General features: G+C 35.3%; 1 protein-coding gene across 4 annotated transcripts in view; it reads left to right on the forward strand.

Moving 5' to 3' along the window:
- The window catches only part of tna (Zinc finger MIZ domain-containing protein tonalli), a 144,467-nt gene that overhangs the window by 115,247 nt on the left and 7,060 nt on the right, over positions 1-22,160 (forward strand). The window contains exons 4-18 of one of the 4 annotated variants that reach the window (XM_080166243.1): positions 245-323; positions 688-740; positions 1,773-1,920; positions 2,491-2,719; positions 3,654-3,932; positions 4,311-5,278; positions 5,545-5,646; positions 7,336-7,413; positions 11,139-11,195; positions 11,699-11,890; positions 16,210-16,352; positions 17,566-17,593; positions 18,118-18,219; positions 18,662-18,782; positions 19,031-19,238. In XM_080166243.1, coding sequence (XP_080022369.1) covers positions 315-323; positions 688-740; positions 1,773-1,920; positions 2,491-2,719; positions 3,654-3,932; positions 4,311-5,278; positions 5,545-5,646; positions 7,336-7,413; positions 11,139-11,195; positions 11,699-11,890; positions 16,210-16,352; positions 17,566-17,593; positions 18,118-18,219; positions 18,662-18,782; positions 19,031-19,238 — 2,717 coding nt within the window. In that variant the 5' untranslated portion in view covers positions 245-314. Of the gene's footprint in view, positions 1-244; positions 324-687; positions 741-1,772; positions 1,921-2,490; positions 2,720-3,653; positions 3,933-4,310; positions 5,279-5,544; positions 5,647-7,335; positions 7,414-11,138; positions 11,196-11,698; positions 11,891-16,209; positions 16,353-17,565; positions 17,594-18,089; positions 18,220-18,661; positions 18,783-19,030; positions 19,239-22,160 lie in introns of all 4 variants that reach the window. The other 3 variants (XM_080166245.1, XM_080166244.1, XM_080166246.1) reach the window with 3 other exon arrangements.

A 22,160-nucleotide genomic window follows, 5' to 3' on the forward strand; every position in this document is an offset into this window, starting at 1 on the left:
GGTCGGACCGTTCATCTACTAGGAGGGTAGGGGATGGGATAAAGGGGAGATCGTTATTTTAGCCCGCTAGAAGGTTCATTTTATTAGAAAACATGAAAATCTGGGTAAATCAATTTTGTAGATATTTCTTGTTAAGTTGTAGGATTTGGAAACACTTCATTTATTTTAAAAGATTCCCTTGAATGTCCAGGAACTCAAAATGTCACAAATGTTTGAAACTGCAATAACGATTCCATCAATTTAGGCTCAAGTCGTGGTAAGCGAAGATAACGGAAGATTATTAGATCAATAAAAGCTTCTGAAAACCAACAAAAATGACTCAGGTGAGTTTTTGAGGAAATTTCACTTCAATCTATAAATTTAACCAAAGCTTATTATTGATGCATAATTTAGGTGAGGTAAAGATATTATAAAGATATTATAAGGATTAGGGATTATATGCAAAACCAATTGTTAAGTAAAAATGTATTAGGGAATTATGATTAAGTATGTCGTGTCTTTAATTATTTAAATGGATATAGGATACACGTGGATAGCTTTGATTTGATAATATGGACCTCATTGGTCAGTTCGTTCATCCAGTAGAAGGGGTCGTATGGGGGGTATCGTTTAGCCAGCTGCAAGTATTACATTATCACAATAAATCTGGTGCAACATCCAAGTAATAATATATCTATTTTTATTTAGGCTGATACAAGTTCTGATGGGAAAGAGCAGCAGCCTCTACCATCTTTCTCAAAGTAAGTTATTTTTCGCATCGTATTATAGACAGCTTTCCGCGGATATTAAAATGAACAATTATAAGATTTAAACCAAGCCATCGGCCCCCTTCGAGCTAACAAAACTGGTACTAATTTTTATTTTAATATTCGGGGAAAATTGGCTGTAATTCGATAATATACATGATTTTTCATTATGACTTAGAACAGGTTCTAATCCACTAGATATTAATCGGTTTCAAAGCCACATTCCATGGAAATCTTATTCTGTCTTGTTTTTAATCGTAAACGTTGTTTAAGCTGTAATCTCATTTTTTAAATATGTTGCTTAATCACTGTCTGTCCTGTTTTATGAAAGAGTTGTGCGAAGCGTAAGAAAATAATTGAATTCTTAATTCTGTAACATTTCTTAGAGCAGCCTAGAATAGTTATTTCTCGTATCGTATTATAAACGGCTTTCCGCGGATATAGAATGTACAATTATAAGATTAAAACTAGTTTTTTTTAGCCCCGTGGTGCCGAAGGCACCGGCTAAAAAAACTAGTTTTAATCTTATGATTGTACATTTCTATATTCGTAGAAAACTGGATATAATACGATGCTAGACATAGTTTTTTCGTATGGATGAGAACCGGTTCCTATCCACCGGATTCGAATGAATACGAGAAAGGTGTTTACACATTTCTTTATATATATGCCAGGCTAAGCAAATCCTAACTCCAAGGCTAGACTAGGAACTTTGATAGAATTTGGATAACAATGTAAGAACTAAGAATAAAAATATTTTCTTGCGCTTCGCATCCCGCATTTTATTATTTCGCTTTATTGTCTTAATCTATTTATTCTTCTACTCAATTTTTCAATAAACTGGTTCTTTCATTTGTTAGATCAGAAGTCAAAATAATTTACCCAATGATTGCTTTTGTTTATCACAATTGGGAGGAAGATTAATTATCACAAGTTTCTAAATCCAAAAGCAGTTGTTTCAAGATTTAATTATCTTAAATTGTGATATCCCTGTATTTTTAAATCTAATCCTAATTTTATTTTTAGTTTAACTTCCTCTAGTGGCGGGGGCAGCTATTCCACGGAGCCGGTGGACAAAATGTCTGGCGGCGGCGGAATGAATAACGGTATGAACGGCGGGATGAACAGTATGGACAGTATGCGCAACAGTCCTGGCATGGATGGATCCGGACAGGTAGGTTCATTAATATCTCTAAAACCGCTTTGTCCTAATTTTGTGTAAATCATGAAATTAAAAGGTCTTAGAGTGAAATAGTACTTAAATAAAATTTAAATTAAATTTTATATATAAAGAATGAAAACAGGTATGTTTTGCAAATTTTAAAAACTTTTCGTGCTTGTACCATCGCAATTTTTGCATTACAGAAAAAATATTTTGCATTGGTCATTATTTTGCATAAATCAACCATATTATGGCTGGGGGCAAAAATTTTAACAATTTTTTTCTAAAACGGGACGGGGTAACAAAGATATAAATATGCATTATTTAGGTCAATAGCTATAACAATTAGAGATCTGTGTTTTAGAAGATTTACTTCTGGAATCCAATCCTAGTTAACTAAAATCTAAACATATTTTTTTTGTAAATTTATATTTGTTTATATTTATACATGAAAAACGACGGTGTTACTTTTTTATATTGGACTATTCGTCTGCGAAATAGCAATAAATTATATACGAATCCACGGACAACTATGCAACCAAAAACCAATTGAAATAAGATACTGACAAATTATGATTTTAGGGAATGGGCGGCGGAAAATCTGGAATGATGGGAAGCGGGAGCGCGGGCAACATGTCGCCGATGACCGGCATGCAAAACATGATGCCCGGCGGTCCTAGCGGTGGCGGGATGCCGCCAAACAGCGGCGCCGGTGGCCCGACAGATCCCATGGGAGCCATGGGCCGGATGGGCGGAATGATGGGCGGGAATATGATGCAGGGCGGCGGGTATGGCATGCCTGGTATGTCAGGTAAGTCACGTTACTGAGCGTACACACATCCTTGTTATAAAGTTACAGGATGTCCGTTTATTTGTCTGTACTGAAGGATCTCGCTTACCACTGAACCAATAAGGTTCTCCTTTACAATGCAGGTTCTTTTAGGTCCGGAAAGAAATCGCCTCTAGAAAAAATAACCCTCCCCCCCCCCAATAAAAATAAATGGGTTATCGAATTCCCCCCCCCCCCCCCCCCCACTCTAGAGGCTTATAAGAGCGAATCTGCTATTTTGGACATAAGGTAAAAGCAATGTTATACACTCAGCTATATTAGTGCTGTACTTGAACTTAATTTTTCCTAAATCTTTGTCTGTATTGTTTTACTATTTTCTCGTTATTACGACGTTTGTCTTGTAGTTGTGTATGTTACTAAAATCACGTTTCTTATATAATATATATCATATGTAATATGAACATATATGGTATTTTCCATATTATTCAACTTCTATCCATGTAATAATAATTGCAGAGGTTTCGTGAATTTTTATATCTTTTTACTACGATTAAGATACTTTAATGTATACTAAAATTCTAAGCTTGACATAGGTCCTGGGAAGCTTTAAGGCTTTATTACTTGAATATCCAAGTTTTTGGGTGGTTTTATGCTATAGTTATGCTTTTTCCATTAGATGATAGGTGTCGCAGCCGCTAATTATAAAGAATTTAAAACATGACGAATGAAATGTAAGAACAAAATCAACATATATTTTTTTTGTAGCGTTTCTAAAATAGAGAATGTTATTGTTCCTGACCGTCTATCTAGCAGAAACTTTGGCTCACCTAATTTTAATTTCTTTTTTGTTTCTTTCTTATTTAAAAATCAAAACAAAATTAAATTAAGAATTTATTTTAATTTAGAATAATTTAATGCAAATGAATGCTAGAAATAATACCATTATTAATTTTAGGGATGAACGGTATGGGCGGCATGAGCAGCGGTATGGGCTACGGCGGCAACGGCCAGATGGGCCACTACGGCGGCTACAACAATATGGCGATGATGGGCGGCAACTACCACCACATGGCGTACATGGGGCGGATGGGCGGCGGCCCGCCGGGGGGTATGATGGGCGGGATGAACCCGCGGATGGGCGGCATGATGGGCATGTCTGGGTCTGGAGGTAGTATGCAAGGTATGGCGGGTATGCAGGGTATGGCTAACATGCCAATCAGACCTGGTGGGCCAGGTACAAAAGTTTAAATAAAATTGTGGACTTTACATTTTAGATGCTTTGAGACTTTTTTCCCACTTAAAAATGTTGCTTTTTTTCCAAATGATTTTTATAAAAAATATTCTCTAAACTTCTATAATGAAAAGTCCACTGAAAATATAAATTATACTTTAAAACTGTATCAAACTAAAGACAAAATTAAATAGGCAAACATTTAAATTACATGGTTCGGGGGATAGTTAGCGTCATTTATTTCAATAAAAGATGTACTTTAACAAAACAAAAAAAATATTATAAACATTTCTTTTCCTCTATTATTTGAATCTTTTTCTGTCATGTTTTTAAAATACCAAAACAATTTTCTCTATATGTACTAATGCCTTATTGTTATAGGAATGAACATGCGTATGCCCATGGACCCCCACGGACGCATGTATGGTCAGAGCCAGGGGCGTCCCTCCCCCTACCCCAGCCCCGCAATGTACATGGCGCAAAAGCGGCATCAGAGCCCGATCTACAACAACATGGGACAGATGGGCCCCGGTGGACCCGCCGGCAGTCCCTACAGAAGCAACCCCTACGGCCCGAGCGCAAGCCAAGGCGGCTACCCGATGGGTCATCCCCACAATATGGGCGGCGGACCTGGACCTGGATTTAGCGGAATTCCGCCGAATATGCGAAACGGCATGGGAATGGGGCCAAACGGAAGCGGAATGCAGCCGATGTCGTCTATGTCAGGCGGCCCCTACCCGCCAATGAGCTCGCACTCTCAGATGAGTTCGAGTTCGGGCAGCCTTCCTCCCTACTCTTCTTCGCCGATGACTTCGATGGCTGGCGGCGGCGGTGGACCCGGTAGTCCCTATCCAGGTGGTGGAATTTCTGGCCCAGGCGGCCCCAACCACCCATCTTCGAGCATGTACCCCACCGCCAACCAACACCGACCATTGCCGAGCGGTTCCAACCCCGGCAGTATGAACAACAAAACCGAATTACCTTCTATATCGCCGCGCGGCGGCGGTCCAAACACTGTCGGCAACGGCCCACCAAGCTCCGGCGGCATTTCCAGTTTCCAGCACTCGCCGGTGCCCGGCAATCCTACCCCGCCTTTGACGCCGAACGGCCCCAACGGCAACTGCATGACATCGGCGCCATTCGCGTCGCCCCAGAGCGATCACGGCAGCACGTCATCGGAGATGTCAGGGATGAAGCCTTCATACTCTCACTCGCTAAACACCAACGCCAACACCGCCAAAGAAGAGATGCGCCTGACCTTCCCTGTGCAGGATGGTGTCCTGCTGACTCCTTTCCGTCTGGAGCACAACCTTGCTGTGTCCAATCATGTCTTTCACCTTAAACCTCAGGTAATAGAAAATGTTTGTTTGTGTGTGTATGTGTATGTTGAGTTATGTAACAATAAGATAATATAATAGGGATCTTTATTGTAGTGTGTTTTCTTGTCATGTATGAAACTCTTAAGATTTTTAGTTTGTACCTAACCTTTGAATTTGATCATTCTATCATTTACTTTTTTATGTCAACGCCTAAGTTAGAAAGGTTTTTGTTGAAGCCTCTATACATTTTCACACCAATTTTGATAAAAAAACTGTTTCTAAAATAAAATATTTAGGTCCACCAGACACTGTTATGGCGGCCTGACCTCGAGTTGCAGCTGAAATGTTTCCACCACGATGACAGATCTATGGACACAAATTGGCCAAATAGCGTACAGGTATAGAATTGTCCTACCTGTTTCAAACCTAGAGACAGAAATCTATATACACATATAGTTATAAATCAATATTAACGGGGGTAAAGGGGAATGGGGGCTGCCTATTCTGGAGACATTTTTAAAAGGTTTTTGTACACTCCTCCCTTAAACAGATCAAGATAAAAAAAACATAACAAACAGACTTTTAAATTTAAAAATTGTAAATTTGATTATAACTTTTTCCCTGACAATTATTATATAATAAGCTTTTGTATATTCATGATACTGCATTAAACAAAGAATGTTGGGAAAAGTTTTCTAAAAAACAAATCCTATTACATAAAGTAGTAACCTTTTTTGTCTGTAGTGAAGAATCTCACTTTCCGATGAACTGATATGGTTCTCCTTTACAGTGAAGCTTCTTATATTGTTTTAGGTTATTTTATTTTTTTTATGAATAAGTCTGGGTAAGGTTAGAATTGTTTTCTGTCCTTCCATATCCCTTTGAATATAGAGCCCCTAGATACTAGGGGCGCAGCCGCTAGTAATATTATAAATAGGGAAACACAATTAGAAAAAATTATTTAATAGAAGTTTTATTAGAGGAGGTATATGCTTACAAGACGGAGCCTTCACAAAAAATATAACTATCATATAACAGGGTTTAGTAATATTACAAGAACTCAATTCATTAGCCATACAAATCTTAAATAATTTTATTTTAGGTGAATATTTAGGTATTCTGGACAATTAATTTTTATTTTACTTATCCTATTCTGTGTATAATGCTAAAAAAATTTTTTCCTTGTATAGTTCTGTTTTCATTTATTACATAATGATTTGGGTCTAGGTCATTTGTTGATGTATCTCTATGTTTATCCTTATAATAAAGTAAGAGGATGTGTCTGTCTGTTTGTTTGTACAGAAGGATCTCGCTAACCGCTGAACCGATGAGTTTCCCCTTAACAGGGTATCTTCTTTTAGGTCCTGGGAAGGTTTATAACTATTTTGCCACTAGATGCCTCTAGGGGCGTAGCCGCTAGTCATAACATGTTATATCAACATGCATTGTTTTATTTTCTAGGGGCACTTGGGAGGATTTTTTTTTTTTTTTGGGGGGGGGGAAGGGGATAAGTCGAACACAGTAATAGTGTCTGACTGATTATGACGTAACAAAAAAATTAGCCAATGAGAGGCCGTTATTGACCAATGGTAAAATTTATAGTGGCCTCTCATTTGCTAATTTTTTTTGTTACGTCATAATCAGTCAGACACTATTACTGTGTTCGGATAAGTCGATTCACAGCTTTTCATTTTAGTTTTAAATAAAAAATTAAATATTTTTGGGTAGGTTGGGGGGGAGGGGCATTAAATTACCAGTGGATATTTTCCTCGGTACTAACCCCCAAAATGGTTAAAAACCATCCCTGGACCTTCAAATATCAGTGAGCGAGATTTTAAGCTACATACAGACACACAGTTAGACAGAAATCCTGTTACTTCTATAGAAAATACAAATATCAATTGCAAAAGAGGTCAAAATTAACATACCATTGCCATCTAATATTGTTATATCCAACATAACGGCATTACAACTAAAAAACCTAAAATCTACTAAGATAATAATAACCAAAATATAACCTAGTTGAGGGGTAAACAGCCACAAAAATATGTTTTAAAAATAATCACTAAACCTCGTATTTTTTATAGGTTTCTGTAAATGCGACCCCACTGGTTATAGAGAGATCTATAGAAGGAAAAACCGGGCACAAACCATTATACCTTAAGGTAAATATTTATACATATTTTTTTTAACGCAGTTACTCTATAGAGAGGGCATGTACTTATATACGTCCATTATGGTAATAGAGAATGAGTAAAGTCCCTCCACAGATTATGACGTCATACATTAGAATAGCCAATGAAAGGCCAGTATACTCTGTAACTGACCAATGGTAAAATTTATGCAGGCCTTTCATTGGTTATTTTATCGTATGACGTCATAATCTGTGGAGGAACTTTAATGATCTTCTCCATTAGGTATACTAGTCGCAAAAAAGTAGCAAGTGTCATATTTTATTCAAAAAGCTTTACTGGGACTTTACTAAGGGGGGGGGGGGCGTAATGACATAAGCTCTTAAACCGTGAGCAAAATGGTCTAAATATTGAGCTAGACCCTTCAAACTTGGTATATAAGCCTAGTCCTATAGGTATTACATCTAAATGGCAAAAAAATTCAAAAAATTTTATTTTTAGGTTAGGTTAGGTAAGAAAAACCCTGCGGAAATGGGGTTTTTAGGCTTTTTTTGGTCTATTTTGATGTGGAAACTTGCCTTAAATTGTTTTTTCTTAGGGTTTTAACTTAAATACACTGTATCTATTCATATGGACATTATTTAAGATGATTCAGCAAGTCGGAAACCTAGAAACTTACTTATATTTTTACAGGTTTCTTTCTTGAATAAACTGTGTCTATTAATGAAGACTTTATTTAAGATGATCCAGCAAGTCGGGGACCGACCCCAGTGGGCTAGGTGGGTGGCCCGCAGTGGTTAAGTGCATTTTCCCTAATATATATGATGTGATACATCAAATGATATGTTTTTTAGGTCAAAGAACTCAAATTCAGTGCTAAAATAAGCATTAGAATAATCTGAAGCTAACCCCAGCGGGCTAGCTGGGTTGCCCACAGGGCTTAAGTGCATTTTACCTAAGCTAACCTAGAAACTTACATTTATTATTTTCTTTAGGTTTTTTTTCTAGAATAAACTGTCCATTCATGAGGACCTTATGAATAAACTGTGTCTATTAATGAAGACTTTATTTAAGATGATCCAGCAAGTCGGGGACCAACCCAGCGGGCTAGGTGGGTGGCCCGCAGGGGTTAAGTGCATTTTCTCCAATATATATGTAGTGATAAATCCAATTATAGGTTTTTTAGGTCAAAGAACTCAAATTCAGAGCTGAAATAAGCATTAGACTAATCTGAAGCTAACCCCAGCGGGCTAGATAGGTAGCCCACAGGGCTTAAGTGCATTTTACCTAACCTAACCTAGAAACTTACGTTTAATATTTTTTTTTTCAAATAAACTGTCCATTCATGAGAACCTTATTTCAGATGATCCAGCAAGTCAAAGACTGACCCCAGCGGGCTAGGTGGGTGTCCCTCAGGGGTTAAATGCATTTTTTAAAAAAAGTATGTGTTGTCATACATCCAACTATAGGTTTTTAAGGTCAAGAAACTCAAATTTACAGCTAATAAAAGCATCAGACTAATCTGAAGGTAGCCCCAGCGGGCTAGGTGGGTTGCCTGCAAGTCTTAAGTGCATTTTACCTAACCTAACCTAGAACCTTACTTGTTTTTTTATGTTTTCTTTCTGGAATTAACTGTGTCTATTTATTAGAACATTATTTAAGATTTAAGACCCCAGCAGGCTAGGTGCGTGGCCCGCAGGGGTTAAGTGCATTTTTAGTTGTCATACATAAAATTATAGGTTTTTTAGATCCAGAAATTCAAAGGGGTAGTTTCACAAAATGCATTTGAACTTAATTTAGTGAACTGCATATTTTTTCCTGGTTAATTGGTTAAACTACATTTATATGGCATATATTTGAAAGAATTTAAATTTTGATAGTACAATGTTAGCGGTGGAAGAATTTAATATGCTAATAGGATACAATTTTTTAATTTAATGTATACCACATACCACGAAAAAAACTAGCATCAGGTTGCTATTGTGTTTTTTTAGCTCCAAATTGACTTAAAAAACCTATAGTTTGATGTATAACAACACATAATTTGGAAAATTTACCCCTGCAGGCCACCCACCTAATCCGCGGGGGTTAGCCTTAGGTCAGTCTAACGCTTAAAATAGCTCTGAATTTGAGTTTCTTTGCATAAAAAACCTATAATTTGATGTATGACAACACATACTTTAGAAAAAATGCACTACACCCCTGTGGGCCACCCACCTAGCCCGCTGGGGTCAGTCCCCAACTTGCTGGATTATCTAAAATAATGTCCTCATTAATAGACACAGTTTATTCAAGGAAAAAACCAAAAAAGAATAAGTAAGTTTCTAGGTTAGGTTAGGTAAAATGCACATAAGCCCTGTGGAAAATCTACCTAGCCCGCAGGGGTTAGCTTCAGGTAAGTCTTGTGCCAATTTTAGTTCTGAATTTGAGTTTCTTGACCTTAAAAACCTTTATTTTGATATATAACAAGATCTATATTGGAAATAATGCATTTAACTCCTGTGGGCCACCAACCTAGCCCGCTGGGGTAGTTTCAGATTAGTCTTATGCTAATTCTAGCTCTGAATTTGAGTTAACTGACCTAAAAAACTTATAATTTGATGTATCGCAACATATATATTGGAAAAAATGCACTTAACCCCTGCGGGCCACCCACCTAGCCCGCTGGGGTCGGTCCCCGACTTGCTGGATCATCTTAAATAAAGTCCTTATTAATAGACACAGTTTATTCAAGAAAAAAACCTGTGAAAATATAAGTAAGTTTCTAGGTTAGGTTAGGTAAATGCTCTTAAGCCCTGTATCGCAACATACATATTGGAAAAAATGCACTTAACTCCTGCGGGCCACCCACCTAGCCTGCTGGGGTCGGTCCCCGACTTGCTGGATCATCTTAAATAAAGTCCTCATTAATAGACACAGTTTATTCAAGAAAGAAACCTGTAAAAATATAAGTAAGTTTCTAGGTTAGGTTAGGTAAATGCTCTTAAGCCCTGCAGAAAACCAACCTAGCCCGGGGGGGTTAGCTTCAGGTCAGTCTAATGCTAATTTTCGCTCAGAATTTGAGTTTCTTGACCTAAAAAACCTATAGTTTGATATATAACAAGATATATATTAGAAAAAATGCACTTAACCCCTGCGGGCCACCAACCTAGCCCGCTGGGGCTAGCTTCAGATTAGTCTAATGCTTATTTTAGATCTGAATTTGAGTTCCTTGACCTAAAAAACCTATAATTTGATGTATCACAACAAATATATTGGGAAAAATGAACTTAACCCCTGCGGGCCACCCACCTAGCCCCCTGGGGTCGGTCCCCGACTTGCTGAATCATCTTAAATAATGTCCATATGAATAGATACAGTGTATTTAAGTTAAAACCCTAAGAAAAAACAATTTAAGGCAAGTTTCCACATCAAAATAGACCAAAAAAAGCCTAAAAACCCCATTTCCGCAGGGTTTTTCTTACCTAACCTAACCTAAAAATAAATTTTTTTGGATTTTTTTGCCATTTAGATGTAATACCTATAGGACTAAGCTTATATACCAAGTTTGAAGGGTCTAGCTCAATATTTAGACCATTTTGCTCACGGTTTAAGAGCTTATGTCATTACGCCCCCCCCCCTTATATCACATCTAAAGAGTACACTAAATGATTTTCGACTACATTATTTAATTAAGACATTATTATTGTTGTGCTTCTTATGGGCATAACTGTCCTTGTTGTTTAACTTTTAACTCATGTTATTTTTTAAAAATTTAGGACGTATGTCAAGCTGGTAGAAATACTGTACAAATTACCGTTTCTGCTTGCTGCTGTGTAAGTATTTTTTTAGATGAGTAGCATCTTTATAAATTTTATTTTTCTTCACTGTGTGTCTATCTCTTCAATAACCATATTATAAAACAATATAAGATATACTGGCAATTGTTTTTCTTAAATTTGTAGAATCTACATAGTACTTTTAATTGCTGTAACTGCAAAAACACAATCTCCAAAAGCATATCATAACCTATCTCTCCATTTTTCTTTGCCTTTTTTAACTATTTTTTAAATTCCTTACTTTAACTCTCTTGTAACTATACAAAGTGTCTCAAAAATCAGCCATATAAGATGAGAGGAGAAGTGGGAAAGAAAACCCTTAAAAAGATATGTATAATTCTTCATTTTTATGACGTCACATGGCTGATTTTTTATATACTTTGTTAAGTTACACTTTCTTATTATTTTGTTATTGAAAATCCAAACAATACAGTGTCAAATGCCTTTATTAAGTCTATTTTCCAGAAATGATTGGTATTTCATTTCTAAATAATTTTCAGTCTCACCTGTTCTTACTACAACTGGTGCACCGGCCCACGGTGCGCAGCGTGGTACAGGGAATTTTGAGGAAACGGCTCCTACCCCTGGAACACTCAATCTCCAAAATCAAGAGAATACTGAGCGAGACTAGCGCCAATGAGGACGGTAGCGGCAGTATGGCGAACAACGGCAATGATAAGAACAGCCATAAGGTAGGTTTAATTTTTGGTAGATAGCTGTGTGTCCCCACCTCTAAACACTGTGCCGACTTTCAATTAGGTCTTTGAATATCAGCCAATAGTGTCAGAAATATTAACACAACCAAGTCGCTACAAAAGAGCAGAAAGCAATTTTATAGCAGACAAAAAAGGTCCCCAACACTGGATCCAGGTAGTTGTCTGTGTTAAACATCTATACTTAACAAATTTATCACCCCGCTTTTAGTAAGATGTTTACAAAATCAGAAGAAAGTGTATTTAAATAATCAAAACTAGTACTTTTGTCCGAAAACAACTTTGTACTTGAATATGTTTCGTAAGAAAATGAATAAAATGTATTTTGTGTATAACTAAAGTTGGTCCCTTAAACCCCATTTGTGACATTAGTTTAACTGCTTACTAAAGGCAGAAATTATACTGTAATACTATGACAGCATGTGACTCTTAAAATTAACTAAAAGTTAGAGCATTTGAGAGCAATACTTCAACAGAAAAGTTGTCGAACATTTCTGCAAATTTTAGCATTCTAATAGAAAAAAAGAATAAAATTCCCTAAAATCGTTAAAACAATATTCTAGAAAGATTCATATTGATCCAGGACAGGTTTTAATCTATTTTGGGTAAAATAGAAGGAAAATACATAAGTAAATATATTATTAGTCAAAGGCCCGTGCCAATAAAACAGGGATCAATTTCATTATTTTTATTTACTATAATCAATAATTTATAGCCTTTCTACAACTTATATGAACGAGCGGCTACGCCCCTAGAGGCCTCTAGGGACAGTTAAAGAAATGAAAATTGGAAAAGTAGATCCTTTTTTCCAAGGGGCGAATTTTCTTAGGAGGGTTAGAGATACCATTTCCCTAAATAGTTAAAAACCAACCCTGGATTCACAAGAAGCTTTGGTGTAAAGGAGAACCCCATCGGTTTCTGCTGTAAGCGAGATTTGTCGTTACAGACAGGAATAAGTTCATACTTTAAATAATAGGATATATTGCTAATTATTATTTCAGTAAAAATATAGAAACACCTTAAAAGAAAACTAATATGTAATAAACGTGCTACAAAATAATCATAAAATTTTAAATAAATTTTAATGGAAATTAACAATATTTTTTTTCAAATTCATTAAAGATAGAAATTGAATAGAAATAAAGAAAAAAAAGTCTTAAAAGGGCTTGGAAATTCATTACATTTGTTTTGTTTTATTCCTAAGAAGAAAAATTGATTAGTGATTAACTAAAACGATCACAACCAATAATAAAATGATTTTAAATCACACAAATCATAGAATAGATAATCTATAAGTAAGATAGACTGGGCTGAATCACAAATATAAAATATAAGCAAAGACGTGCTGAGGGGGGGGGGTGTATATACCCCCTTGAATTGAAAGGGGAACGCCAAGGGGCGTATAATAACCAACACCCTAACATTAAAAACAAACCCCTCTTGTTGTTCTGTAATACACCCCCCCCCCCACGGCAAAACCCTCTGCACGCCACTGATCATAAGACTTACAGACCAACAGATCTATGTTAATAGATGCTTTGCTACAAAAAAATGAGTGACATTAATGAAAAGATTCCAAGTATATTTGCTCCATAGAATAAAATATTTTTGTATTTCTAATATCAATGTAACAAGAATTTTTCAGAAATTTATGTAACAATTTTTTTTATATTTTCTGTTGATTTTTTATGAGATAAATTATTTTTGTTGTTGTTATTTTTACTAATTATTTATAAAAACTGCCATATACTTTTTTCTGTCCTTATGTATTTGTTTTTTAATTAGCTTATAGAGGTTATTGTGTCTTTGATAATTATTTAAATGGTTGGTTTGTGTGGTGACAGGGGGTTTGGGTTAAAAAGGTGTTGTTCTCCTTCCAAAATTTAGAAAAATGTTATTAAATCCCCTCCCCCCCATAATAATCAAAAAAAGTTGTATAACTCTCCCTATTGAAGTTTTTATCCCCCCTCCCGAAAAAATATAAAGCTTTGACGTCATTTCTCCCACCACCAGAAAAAATGAATAATCTACATAACCAGCGAACCACATCTTTAACTTGTTTTAATTTACATGACTTTTATTTACAGTTCATGGTGGTTTCCGTCTATTTGTAGCAGATAAATAACAGCAAGTTATCAGGCTATCAACAACAGAAACTAGAATGTCACACTGTGGTATAAAAAGTTCTAGAAGCTAAATTTAAATTTACATACTGTTAAATTGAAAAAAAATAAAACTCGTCAAAATAATGACGTAAGAAAGTTTTATATGTTGCAACTAAATTTAACAAATAGAAATAGCCAAAGTATACATTTAATATGACCTTTGAAAAATAGCTAAAAACCTTCCAAACCAATACAAAGATTTCCCTAAATTTATAATTATCAAGTAAGTAGTTTAATGTATTTAATGGAACATTAATCGTTATTTTACAACTTAAAGTTTATTCTATCAAAAGTTTAGATCATACTGCTTTGTTATGCATGATATTTTATTTGCTTTTTTAAAACAAATGATTAGTATTTTTGTGAAAACGTTTATTTTTGGTAAAAGATACAACTCTGACGTCATTATCTCATCATGAATGAGTATTCTCATAAAAAATATAAAATTGATTTTTTATAATAGTATTTTTTTTATAAACTGAGGGCAACTTGAAGTAAAATATATGTTTCAATGATATTTTATTATTGTATATTTTATGACAACATCCAAAAGTAGCAAATCACAAAAATACAGTACATAAACTGCGCATATATGTATCTTCACTTAAAATTTCAACTGTCTATCTCCAATAGAAGCCGAGGAAAATATATTTTCCCCATAACGTTACGGACTGACGGACAGACAAAGCGACAGTAGCTTTGCTACTAAAATTAATTGTATCTAGCTAACACATAACTGTTTGATAAAATATTAAAACACTAAACTTTGACATAACCATAAGAATCTAAATTGTATGTAGCGGGACAAAGTGACTCAAAAATCAGTCATGTGATGTCAAAAAAATGAATGATTATCAATCTCTTTTTTAGGGGTTTTCTTTCCCACTTCTCCTCTCATCTCCCTCATTTTTATGACGTCACATGGCTGATTTTTGAGACACTTTGTTGCTTCAAATTGTATTATTATTTCTTAATACACATAAACGCTGAACATATTTAAAAAATTTTAAAATTATTTTTTTTGTTTTTATAACCAAAACATTAGATTTTAGATTTTTTTACTTTTATTTATCCGTTTTTTCTATTTATTTATTTTTCTATTTCTACAAATCTAATCCTTTGGGTGTAATTTAATAATCTAATAGAAAAAAAAACTTTTATGGAATATGAAAATCATTCATCTAAACATGAAATTAAAATTTTTGAAGATTTTTCTTTAGATTTTGATCAATTTGACTTTTTAAAAACGTTTGTGATAAAATATTAGAACATGCCAATCTGCGAATATGCCAAATAGATTTTACTCAAAAATCTTTGTCTGTCCTGTTATACAGAATGTAATTTAAAAAAAAACTGTCTTAGATAACTGTCTACATTCCACTAAACCAATAACTCTTGTAAACCAGTAAATCTTTTGGCGCTTTACTTTAAATTATCTATCGAGCACATAAGCCCCCTCCTCGTTTTTTAAATAACTTTAGTTAAGGATTGTTTTGTTATTTTCATTATGCCTAATATTTGCGATGGGCCTTAACCCTGCAGGGGTTTATAAAAGCGTTTTTCTACCCCTGCGTCGCCACTCTGTACTCAACATAACGCCAGAAAAAAAAATAATCTTCATCTTACTTTAAATTTATTTCAAAATATGGTGGGGGGAGGAACCCGGTATTAGTGTCGGACTGATTATGACGTAACAAAAAAAATTAGCCAATGAGAGGACATTATTGACCAGTGGTAAAATTCATAGTGGCTTCTCATTGGCTAATTTTTTTGTTACGTCATAATCAGTCCGACACTAATACCGGGTTCTGGGGGGAGTTTTGTCAAATACAAATATCATAATTGTCTTTTTTTTATATTTTAATAGTTATTTCTCGCATCGTATTATAAACGGCTTTCCGTGGATATAGAATGTACAATGAAAAGATTAAAACTAGTTTTTTTAGCCCCGAGTTGCCGAAGGCACCGGCTAAAAAAACTGGTTTTTAATCTTTTGATTGTACATTTTTATATTCGTAGAAAGCTGGATAGAATACGATGCTAGACATAGTTTTTTCGTATGGATGAGAACCGGTTCCTATCCACCGGATTCGAATGAATACGAGAAAATTTATTCAAATCTTTTTTTTTCAGTTGTCCTTACGGTGCCCGCTGTCGTACAAGAGGATGAGCGTGCCCGCGCGCGGCCAGGACTGCAAGCATATACAGTGCTTCGACCTGGAGGCATACCTTAAACTGAACAGTGAGAAGGGCATGTGGAAATGTATTATTTGCAGGTAAGAACATTTCCGATATTGCTTCGAAACCGGTTAATATCCGCAGGATTATAACTGGTTCTTAGTCATACAGAAAAATCATGGATAGCATTGTTTTACAGACAATTTTCCACAAATTCTAAAATAAAATCAAAATCCATTCCAGTTTTGTTAGCCCGCGCCTTCGGACCCTCGGGGCTAACAAAACTAGTTTTAATCTTATAATTTTTCATTTTGATTTTTGCGGAAAGCTGTCTATAATACAATGCGATATATAACTATTCTGAGAGAAATTACTGTAAATTAGTAAACTCTAAAGTTTTTACATTAGTTCGTGTTCTTGTTGGCTTTAAAACGTTTTAAAATTTCATGTTTTTTTTTTCTCCAATATCCAAAGTAATTTAATTTGATCTAGTTCTATCATTATGTCCTTCTAAAACAATGATTATCTTCAATATTTTTTTGATAGAATAGTCCTCTTGTACTAAAGTCTTTATAAAGGCTATTTTTTATGTTGATATTCAGTTTTTTTCTTGTTTATTTATTTTTATATTGTTCTTCAAAACTCCTTATTGATCTATTTATATTTTTTTCTTCTTGAGAATTATAAAAAGGAAAAGCTTAATGATTACATCGAAAGAAAAGATTAGTTTTCTTATTCTTAAATTAATTATTTATATATTTCTGTGCTTTCTAAGCCTGCTAAGCAATTATCCCTCTCCCCCCTGCCTTATTTTTGAAATCATTTAAAAATAATAGGTGATAGTTTTTCCTATGCTTAACCCCTGCGGGTCTGGGTCTATACCTGAAGTGCCCTTACGCTGCTGGGTTTACAAGTTGCCAATATTAAATAACCTAACCTGACTAAAACTTATTTTTTTTAATGGGGGGGGGGGGGGGGCGGAGGAAACGCCTAATTTTTTTATGTGTTACTATTATTTAAGATATTCATCTTTTTTTCTTACTTATAAATATATTTATTGTGTTTTTGTCTATCTTTAAATAAATTTATCTATCTTTGTAGTAAACCTGGATTGCTGGATAGCCTGGAGGTGGACCAGAACCTGTGGAGTATACTGCAGAGTCCCGCCCTATCTATACATCTATCTAACTAACTATCTATCTAGTAAACCTGGATTGCTGGACAGCCTGGAAGTGGATCAGTACCTGTGGAGCGTACTGCAGAGCCCCGCCCTATCTATATATCTATCTAATTATCTATCTATCTATATAGTAAACCTGGCTTGCTGGACAGCCTGGAGGTGGACCAGTACCTGTGGAGTGTACTGCAGAGCCCTGCCATATCTATCTATCTAACTAACTAACTATCTATCTATCTAGTAAACCTGGATTGCTGGACAGCCTGGAGGTGGACCAGTACCTGTGGAGTGTACTGCAGAGCCCTGCCATATCTATCTATCTAACTATCTATCTATCTATCTAACTAACTATATATCTAACTAACTATCTATCTATCTAGTAAACCTGGATTGCTGGACAGCCTGGAGGTGGACCAGTACCTGTGGAGTGTACTGCAGAGCCCTGTCATATCTATCTATCTAACTATCTATCTATCTATCTAACTAACTATCTATCTAACTAACTATCTATCTATCTAGTAAACCTGGATTGCTGGACAGCCTGGAGGTGGACCAGTACCTGTGGAGTGTACTGCAGAGCCCTGTCATATCTATCTATCTAACTATCTATCTATCTATCTAACTAACTATCTATCTAACTAACTATCTATCTATCTAGTAAACCTGGATTGCTGGACAGCCTGGAGGTGGACCAGTACCTGTGGAGTGTACTGCAGAGCCCCGCCCTCACACCTGACATAGATGAAGTACTGGTTGACTCACACGCACATATCAAACCTTTCAACAAGGTAAACATAAAGCTCTTTATAAATTTTTATCACCAATGAAAGGCCAATACACAGACAAAATTACCAATGCAATGGCAGGCCAGTATGACGTCATTTTTTAAAGGCACTATAAAAAGCATCGGTAAACATATATTTTCTATTGTGGATGATGTGAAAATAATAGGATGTTTGTCTAACTAATAATACCTTACTAACCGATCGACCGTTTGGCCCTAAACTTTTATATTTTTTCTAAATTCAAACGTTTTAATTGCGTTGGATTAGAGAACATGCAAGAGGCAAAGTACATATTTTTGGCTTTTTAGAAGTGGAAAATTCAGAGGAAAAAAATATATTTTGGGCTTTTAACAAGTAGAAAAGTCAGAGGCAAAATCCATGACAAAATAGGATTGACGAATTTTAAAATTAGTTACATTTTATTTATTTACCAATTATATTTCAGCCTGACGGAGACAGGGAGAAGGTGTTGATATCTCCGAGCTCTGTGAAGGTTCCCTCCCTGGGTCCCTGGGAGCCACCCACCTCCAAGTCTCCCGCCCTCTACGTGCCACCTGATATCAATAGTAAGTTTTGTTTTGAAAGCGCAGCAGCTTTGTAACATATGTCTTAAACGTTAAAAAAAACAAATGCAATATCTAAGCCTATTTTTAAAAAATGTAATGAATTTCTATACTTTTATTGCAATTTTTATTGGTTGACTCAAAACTCACAGTATCATAACTTTTCAACCAATGATTTTGTCATCATAGGGGGTAATTTTGTTTATCCTTATTATCCCTTAAGATCTCTGTGAAAACCTAATTTTGTTCAGGTATTATTTCTGGAGAGTATCCCCTGGAGGAGGGACCTCTCTCCCAGATGTCAGAGGCCGTCAACAACATTGACAAGGTTGACCCGCAGGGTGGAGGGGTGGGCAACATGGGCCCCCACACCCCCTGCACCCCACACACCCCCGGGATGCCGGCCACACCACACACCCCCGGCACTGGCCATAAGAGTCCCAGAAACGGCACAAACAGGTAAAAATTATGCATAAAAAAAAGAGTTGCATATTTGGAAACAAACAGACACAATGACAGAGTAATTTTACAAAGTGTCTCAAAAATCAGCCATGTGACGTTATAAAAATGAGGGGTTATCCATCTCTTTTTTAGGGGTGTTCTTTCCCACTTATCCTCTCATCTCTCTCATTTTTATGACGTCACATGGCTGATTTTTGAGACACTTTGTAAAGTTACAATGAGGGAAGCAAATTTTATAAAAACAAAATCAAGTTTTTTGGAAAAAAATTCTGTTTGAAGTTTTACAATATACATCTCTACTTGCGGCATCACTCCCAGCTTGTAAGATGCGCATTTGAGGAGTTTTCATTCAGAACCTTGGAAAGCAATTGCCGGTTCTGAGTTCTTCATTTTAGGGAAGCTTTACCTATGTCTTGGCATGGTTTAAAACTATTTTAGTTTTAGATATAAGCCCTAGCGAGGTTTTAGGCTATTTTCTTTATTCTTACACTTAGAATTCAGAGCCCTAGATTTTTTTTAAAAATGGAGATCCAACCCTAGTTTTATTTCTGTAATATCTCGAGGTTTCCAAGGTTTCATAACTTTAGCTAACCAATACACTTATTATACAATAGATTCACTCTTTCAATATTTTAAAACAAGTTGATTTTTTAATCATTTTATAATATAAAGTTAAACTATTTCTAAGAAAAATAGTATAAGTAAAAAATTTCTTAAGGGGTTGATAGTAAAATCAATAATGTTATAAAAACTAAATAGTAATATTGTTACTTCTACTATATAGTCCTCTATTAATAATACCTCAATTGTTAAATTGCAATGCAATTTCAACTCACCTCCCTTTTTATTCCCTTCCCTAACCCCCTTTAACTTTATAAATTTTAATCTCTCCCCTTCTCCTCCCAATTAGCCTACCCTTCCCCCTTTGTCGAACTTCCCCCCTTATCCAATTCCACATTTGCAAATTTTGTGCAATGTTTAGACAATCTTGCAAAAGTAAAGTACAAAGGGGGGAGGCGGATGTGCCACTTTTTGAACCCAAAAGTAAAATTCGGCACAGCAGTTGCTTTTGTGGAGAACAATATGGAACTGTGAAGAAACGGCGGCGGAACCGCCGCTCCCGCCGAAATTTTTTTGCCTTTTCTCGCCATAATAGACAATTTTCAATCATCTGAGATAAATTTTTTTTCATAAAAATTTCGCTTATATTTTTTACTTGACACTTGTAAGATTTTACACTTATACAATTTTTTTTAAATATTGCCATGTTTAATATATTTCAAGTGTCACGTGAAAATATAAGGGAAATTTTTATGAGAAAAAAAGTTTATCTCAGATGATTGAGAACTGTCTAATTTGGCGAAAAAAGGCAAAAAAAAAAGTTCCGCCGCCATTTCTTTACAGTTCCATATTGTTCTCCATAAAAGCAACTGCTGTGCCGAATTTTAGAGCTGTAACTCTTTTATGGGCAGAGATCATGCACGTTTTACTTTTGGTTTCAAAAAGTGGCACATCCGCCTCCCCTCTTTTGCGTTTTCTTGTCTTTCTAGTTATCTTGAATACCTTATTTCCAGACATTAAACTCCATATTATAAAGACTAGCGGCTGCGTCGCTAGAAGGTTAATATGAAGGGTCAATATGAGCTTTTCCAAAAAATCAAGAAGGGGGGGGGGGGATTTTTTCTAAGGCACCTTTTCTTGGAAGGGTGGATATATCCTTTCCTAAAATAGATAAACACCATCACATTCAAGTACAAATAGTCAACAACATCTTTAATAAGAAGAATCTATTTTTATATGCCTACAGTTTCATAAAAACACCATTATCTACTCCTTTTATTCTTACCATTATAGACCCTCCCCCTATTTTGTAAAACATGTCGTTACAATGTAACAAATAGTAGAAAATGACAGAAAAAGATTTAAGTATTTATTAAAGAGAAAGAAACATTTTAGAAAAAAATAAAGCATTAAACTTTATTGAATTAAAGATTTTGGTAATTTTAATAAATTTCAGAAAAATTTATCGAATTATCAGCGTCTAGACTTTTTAACCAATAGTTTTAATCCACAATGGGTTAAATTTGATTTTATTGCCTTTATTATATTCACACCGTTCCCTTTCTCCTTTTTCCAATGATAATGCATTTTTAACCTCCTCCTTACAAGGGAACTAAAGGGATAAGACAATGGCCAATAAATTGATCTACATCCCAAATGACACTTCACAAAATTGCCCTTTCTGCAGATTACAATTAGTAATTGAAACAACACTCAACAGTATGAACCAACCAATCAATACTCAATAAAAGTCCCCACAGTTTTTAAGTCAACAAATAAGAAAACGCTATTATACAACTTTGGAGACTAAGGGAACAGGCCATTGTCCCCACCCTCCCTGCCCCCTTCTAGAGAAACAGGGTAGTTAAATTGATCTTCCCACTATTTTCTAGGGAAGCTTTATGTAGTGCCTTTAAAAAATAAAATGTATACTGGCCTGCCATTGGTAATTAAGTCAGTGTATTGGCATATCATTGGTAATTTGTATTGTATGACGTCATTTCTTTATAGGCACTATAGAGAGCTTTATTTCTAGGAGTACAATTCTGCCTGTAGATACTTTAAAAGTTGGGTGGATGAAACAATTTTAGATTAATTTAACTGCAATCCTACAAAACTGTTTTTGAATTTTATAAATTTTGGAGGATTTTCTCTAAAAATTTTCAAAGATTTTTTCTATCAAATCTTACTCTAGGATAACTCTACTAAAGAATGCATTTTAAGCCAAGAAACCTTGGACGGTGGACATTAGCCCCCTTTTTTCATTATATACCCCTACCCCGCCTTTTTCTAGTATAACCCTTAAAATTCCACTTCTTTTATAGCTTCCGAGCAATGAAAAAAGTCATGCCTGCCCCA

The sequence above is a fragment of the Acartia tonsa genome, chromosome 7, assembly GCF_053477335.1.
Source record: "Acartia tonsa isolate MP-2025a chromosome 7, ASM5347733v1, whole genome shotgun sequence".
Lineage (NCBI taxonomy): Eukaryota > Metazoa > Arthropoda > Copepoda > Calanoida > Acartiidae > Acartia > Acartia tonsa.